The sequence below is a fragment of the Humulus lupulus genome, chromosome 9 (genome assembly GCF_963169125.1).
Source record: "Humulus lupulus chromosome 9, drHumLupu1.1, whole genome shotgun sequence".
NCBI lineage: Eukaryota > Viridiplantae > Streptophyta > Magnoliopsida > Rosales > Cannabaceae > Humulus > Humulus lupulus.
Genome location: NC_084801.1, coordinates 4,017,750 through 4,023,414, shown reverse-complemented (window position 1 = coordinate 4,023,414; position 5,665 = coordinate 4,017,750). Strand labels below are relative to the sequence as shown.

The following is a 5,665-nucleotide window of genomic DNA, read 5'->3' as shown; positions in this document are numbered from 1 at the left end:
TAAGAGTTATTTACAAAGAAACAGAATACTAAGAAGGATTATGGGATCCCATTGTTTGTAAAACAAAACATGATTTAAAATAAAAGACATTACATAATAATGCGGAAAATACACATAAAAACCAAAAAAAAACATAAAAGGAGACTATATCCTCGAATCGAATAACACTCGGCCCCTTGACTCCATTCACCATCGATACACATCCTCCAAGCGTCACGAATCTTACCGCCTCTAAACTTATTTTCCTGCACATAAACAGAAAGGAGTGAGCCTAATGCCCAGCAAGGAAAACCTAACACATAGTCATATACATAATTTCATAAGAAAACATAAAGACATATCATAACACATAATTCACTTATTATAATGGCCATTATTACTTGGGGTCCCATAGACTAAACAAGCTTATGCCCATGAGATTAGTGGGGTCCTACCAGCTAAATAGGCTTATGCCCACAATCCTTTTGGGGTCTTGTTAGTCAAATAGGCATATGCCCAAGCCTACAACATACACATCAATAACATATAACATATGAAAACATAACACATAAAATAGCATAATCATAAACATGTAGATTCTAGCCTATTTTCCTTACCAAAGTTACCGAGATTATGGACTGAGTTGGGATTGTTAGAACACTCCTAAAACCATAAGAAAGAGTAAGTCTAAAGAAAGGAGATGAAATGAAAGAGATGGAAAGAGTAAACCATAGAAAACATACTTACCAACTTATATGCTTAAAAGCTTGGATTCCCTAACCAAAATAAGAATAAGGTTAGGGGACTGAGTAGAAGGTTTTGAGAAAGGAAATAACATAAAAATACAGAAAAGAACTAGAGTTTTGGGTTTACCTCAAAGATTGCAAGATCAATCTAACATCCACCGAAATACTATAGCACTCACTTACTTCCCAAAGTGTTTGATAAGCTTATGATGTTTAAGCTTATAGTTTTTCCCCAAACCAAGTGTTTACACTCTCACACTCACTTAACACTAGCAGCCTCTGAACTTAGAGCAAATGGTGAATAATGGCTGGGTACTAGGTCCTATTTATAGAGTTTGGGAATGAAAATATCTTGATTTTACTTGAATAAAAATAATGGCTTTTTAGGTGAAAATCATTTGAATAATCGTTCAGCAGAGGCTGAAGACTCGTTCAGAAGATGCTGGACTGTTGAAGGAGTTTGAATGGCTGAAGGGAAAAGAATTCAAATGTATTTGAATTCATGCTGGTGGAGGCGATATATCGCCCCCTATAGGCGATATATCGCCTGGACCTTTGTTCCCGAGGCGACCGTGCATCGATTCGTGTTTTCCGTATCTACGTGCTGCGACATATCGCCCCCTATAGCTGCGATATATCGGCATACGCTGAATATTTAAACACGAATTTACACATTTTTAGCTGAGTTTGAATGGAGTAAACAGCCTTGACTAAGCCCTCAACGTGCTCAAAGCTGCTGACTGACCCTATACATTCAAACTTTTACCCTTATTTAATTTAATCCTCAAAAATACTTAATCCTTAATTACCATTCAAAACATGTGCTTAAAATCCTATTGGTTGATGTCTAAACCTTATAATATAATAATATAATCCTTAATATCAGACACATTAATCAAACCTTAGGTTATACTTAATATTCTTAAACTATAGGTTAAACTTAGAAAATCTATAAGTACTACTATGAGTGTCCAAATAACTCCCGGTCTGAACCAAAAATCCAAAGTAACAATGATAACACTAAACATACTATAATACTACTAAACAATTAGCTAAGTAAAGTTCTTGGACTCTACAACGTGACATGTTGTAGTATACTTATTTTTACCTACACTTATTTATTTGTGAGTAAATATAATATTTCTATGTAGGTAATTTTAATTATATATAAATTTTATTTAACATAAATAATAAATGAAAGTAATTAATTTGAAAAATATTTAACATTATTAATCAAATAAATTATTTAACTTTAATAAAAAAATAAGCAAACATATATTATACAATATTCATTGCTTATTAAGAAGCACATTTCATAAAAAAAAAATATCTATACATTATTTTTAGGTCATTGAAAACTCAATAATGTCATTTTTCTTGACATTCTTCCTATTCTTCACTTTGGGATCATTGCATGATAGCCTCCTTTTCTCTGACTGAACTTATTGTGAATGTCGATGATGACTTTGGGAGGTGGACACCGACAATGGCCGGAGGTGGGGTTCGAATTGGCGCCAGTGAGAAGGACTTTATAATTAATTTCAGCAAAATAAATATCCCCAATTTAATCATCATAAGGATTTCAAAAAATATATGACTTATTATTATGGGCATTTACGACACTTGAGATACCAACATATATTAAAAATAAAAATAAAATATGAGCACATCAAGTGTCATAATCACCAACATAAAATAAGTATATTTATTCTTGAACATCATAGGCCAAAATAATTCAAAGTAACAATGACACCTACCACAACAGATTGCCTAAAAATAAATCAGAATACAAAAATATGATGATATGAAACACTAAAGAACTAAACACAACAAACCAGAGCAACAAAAAAGGATCGATACATATTATAAAAAATTACCTCAAAAAGAGCATAAAAAAAATTGCCTCAGAAAAATCAATCATCATAAACCCTTCAAATTATTAGGGATTTAATCAACATAAATCATAAAAGTTACATCAAAGCCACCAAGCCAACAATCCAAAACTCATAAAGCCACAAATTTGAAATTAACTCTTAAAGCCACCACAATTAAATTTAATCGCACAATAAAATCAAAGAACATATCAAAAACATACTAAACAAACAAGATCATGAACTAAGACAAACCAGTCTATGACCTTAGACAAAAATAAAATAAGAAAATACAACTCAAAGCCTCGGAACAGATAAAGCTACAAAAACTTCTGGCCTTGTAGGATCAGTGACCAACAAATCATGCACCAATTTATTTAGCTTTGAAAAATCAGACTTTATCTTTAGAAGCATTGCATACTCATCCATATAAGTCACCAGATACAGATCAATTGATCGAGCCTGCATGGACCAATTTCTTGTTTTTTTATTAAGGATGGATTTGTCTTCATTTTTTATGAGGGCGACAGAAGAATGAACAAGCACTCCAGCATAACAAAAACAAGTTTACCTTCTCAAAATTCATAATGGCCTCATCATTTTTTCCAATGATTGCTTCAACCTTCAAAATTTGTGTTACACAGCAAAATAAGTAATCAATGGTAGGATTTAATTGAAGAAGCAGAGCAACAAAGAAGGCATATTCTCGTTAATTTTGCATAGAAATAAATCAATATTTAATTTTTTTTTACAATCACTAACTACCTCAGACATTTCTCAACAGGCTCTCAGTAAAAACCAATTCAAATAAGGTCAATACCCACCTCTCAAAAACGAGGATTTTTTTTTTCAAGTAACAAAATAGGCCACAAAAAGCTATCAAATGTAGAATATGAACTTCGAAATGCAATTTATTACTAACTAACCTTTGCAATCTCAAGTAATAAGTGCATATTATTAGGGAAACGCTGTGAAAGATCTGTAAATAGTTCCAGACCACCTGCAAACACACATGAAAAACAAGATGATGTGGTTCAAAATTAGACACTGGCACACTTTTTATTTTTTAGAAGTTGCATTTACTTAGACTTGAACCCGGACCACTTACCAGCACAGCCACTTGAGCTTAGCCTCAAGTGGCTGCACTTAGATCTTGGTTAGATGTTAGAATTTCTAAACTTTGCATGGAGTTTGAAGCACATAGGTCATGTTTGAATCTCAACAAAATAGATATATGTAGTACATGAAGCTTGACATTTGGTCATTAATTAATTACATATAACTCATCCAAGCAAATATTTTCTCGGTTATCACATATACACATAAAAGGTGGGTTAGTTACCTTTGTAGTCATTTGAAGCAATGCAGCACTGGGCCTCAACATACCGCTGCATGGAATATTGTTGTATGAAATGTGTAAGACTATTATAGAGATAACTAGTTCTAGTCTATGCAAAGCTCAAAAGGCAAGTTGTTGGAAGATGAAATGCGTCAGATTAGCAGACAAAAAGGCTTATGCCTTTGTTCAAGTAGCAACTTGCAAAATTCTCCAATGTGTTGTACAAAAGAATGTCGATGGTTAAATATATATATATATCATATATGTATATATAACTAATGACTACATACATTAGCAAGTAGCAACTTGTACAGTACTTACTTGAAGCCAACGACTTGAGTCAAAACAATCAAAGGGAGCCCTACCACTTCTGTTTGCAGTCTGGATTGAATAATACAAAGATGATAAATGTTTGAGTGGAAGAATCTTGAATTTTCACAGTCTAAAACTAATAAATTACTTAATAAGCTGAATATAAATCATTATCTGATAAAGAAACAAACCTGAGGAGACAGTGAAACAATCTCTTTGGCAGAAACCCTTCGCTCTGCTAAAGCTGTGACAGATCCGTTCATACCCAATGACCTAAAAATCAACTTAGAACATTAAATTATAAACTCAGATTTCAGAAAGGAAAAAAAGAGAAAAAAATACCTCCATCCCAGACGCACCCACGGCACCGTCGAAGCCACTCCTCTGCTAAGCACCCAGATTGGTGCATCCACTCCTTCGCACCTGAGAGAGGAAGAACGAATGAGAGAATGAGAAAGAGAGGGAGTGCGAGTGATGTGAGAGAGAAGAGTATGCAGTACATAAATTTCAACGTGTTACTGTGAGTGGAAAGGAAAAAAAATAGAAAAATAAAACTAAACCTAGAGTGTTGATTATTCGGTCGAGCCCCGTCGCCGTCGCCGTCGCTATCTCCGTCGAGACTCCTACGCCAGCCACCTGCAAGAGAATACTTGGAAAGAGATCTGAGAGGTTAGATGTGAGGGAGATAAAAAGACGAGAAGAGAGAGGGTGAGGCTAAGAGAAGAGAGTTGAGGGAATGAGATGGGTTACTTTAGAGAGAATAAAAAAAGGAAATATGTATTTCAATTGCCTCCAGTTATTTCAATTGCCTCCCGTTATTTCATTTGGCTCCAAAATTTTGCCACCTATATATATTCATATAATTTAGACTATTCAAGAATAATATAGTTAATAATATAATTAATTTTATAAATAGGTTAAAGAATAATAAATTTAAATGTTGATATAAAAATTATTATAAATGTAGAGTCCAAGAACTTTACTTAGCTAAGATATATTATAGTATGATAGTATTTATAGCATTATCTTTGTTACTGTGGATTTTTGGTTCAGACCGGGAATTATTTGGACACTCATAGTAGTACTTATAGATTTTCTAAGTTTAACCTATAGTTTAAGAATATTAAAGTATAACCTAAGGTTTGATTAATGTGACTGATATTAAGGATTTTATTATTATATTATAAGGTTTAGACATCAACCAATAGGATTTTAAGCACATGTTTTGAATGGTAATTAAGGATTAAGTATTTTTGAGGATTAAATTAAATAAGGGTAAAGTTTGAATGTTATAGGGTCAGTCAGCAGCTTTGAGTACGTTGAGGGCTTAGTCAAGGCTGTTTACTCCATTCAAACTTAGCTAAAAATGTGTAAATTCGTGTTTAAATATTCAGCGTATGCCGATATATCGCAGCTAT

The 5,665-nt window shown here is 33.1% G+C and overlaps 1 protein-coding gene across 2 annotated transcripts; it reads right to left on the bottom strand.

The window, feature by feature from the left end:
- Window positions 1-1,977: 1,977 nt before the first annotated feature.
- Window positions 1,978-5,035, bottom strand: LOC133801830 (anaphase-promoting complex subunit 7-like). Of its 2 annotated transcripts, none has more exons than XM_062240062.1 (8): window positions 4,808-5,035; window positions 4,607-4,670; window positions 4,439-4,520; window positions 4,257-4,316; window positions 3,939-3,984; window positions 3,523-3,596; window positions 3,168-3,218; window positions 1,978-3,058 (listed from the first exon to the last, which is right to left on the bottom strand). In XM_062240062.1, exons 2-8 carry the CDS (start codon window positions 4,654-4,656, stop codon window positions 2,894-2,896), a joined length of 528 nt encoding a protein of 175 aa, XP_062096046.1. In that variant the 5' UTR covers window positions 4,657-4,670; window positions 4,808-5,035; the 3' UTR covers window positions 1,978-2,893. The 2 variants fall into 2 exon arrangements, with proteins under 2 accessions (XP_062096046.1, XP_062096047.1); XM_062240063.1 differs by having other exon boundaries at window positions 1,982-3,058; window positions 4,590-4,670; window positions 4,808-5,033.
- Between the last annotated feature and the right edge of the window lie 630 nt (window positions 5,036-5,665).

What these genes read in the sequence shown, in the direction of transcription:
- LOC133801830 (XM_062240062.1), bottom strand. Translation starts at nt 4,656, where the DNA reads ATGCACCAATCTGGGTGCTTAGCAGAGGAGTGGCTTCGACGGTGCCGT. An exon ending in ACTCAAGTCGTTGGCTTCAA is followed by an intron (nt 3,985 to 4,256) that starts GTAAGTACTGTA and finishes TATTCCATGCAG; the next exon opens with CGGTATGTTGAGGCCCAGTG. An exon ending in CCATTATGAATTTTGAGAAG is followed by an intron (nt 3,059 to 3,167) that starts GTAAACTTGTTT and finishes TGGTCCATGCAG; the next exon opens with GCTCGATCAATTGATCTGTA.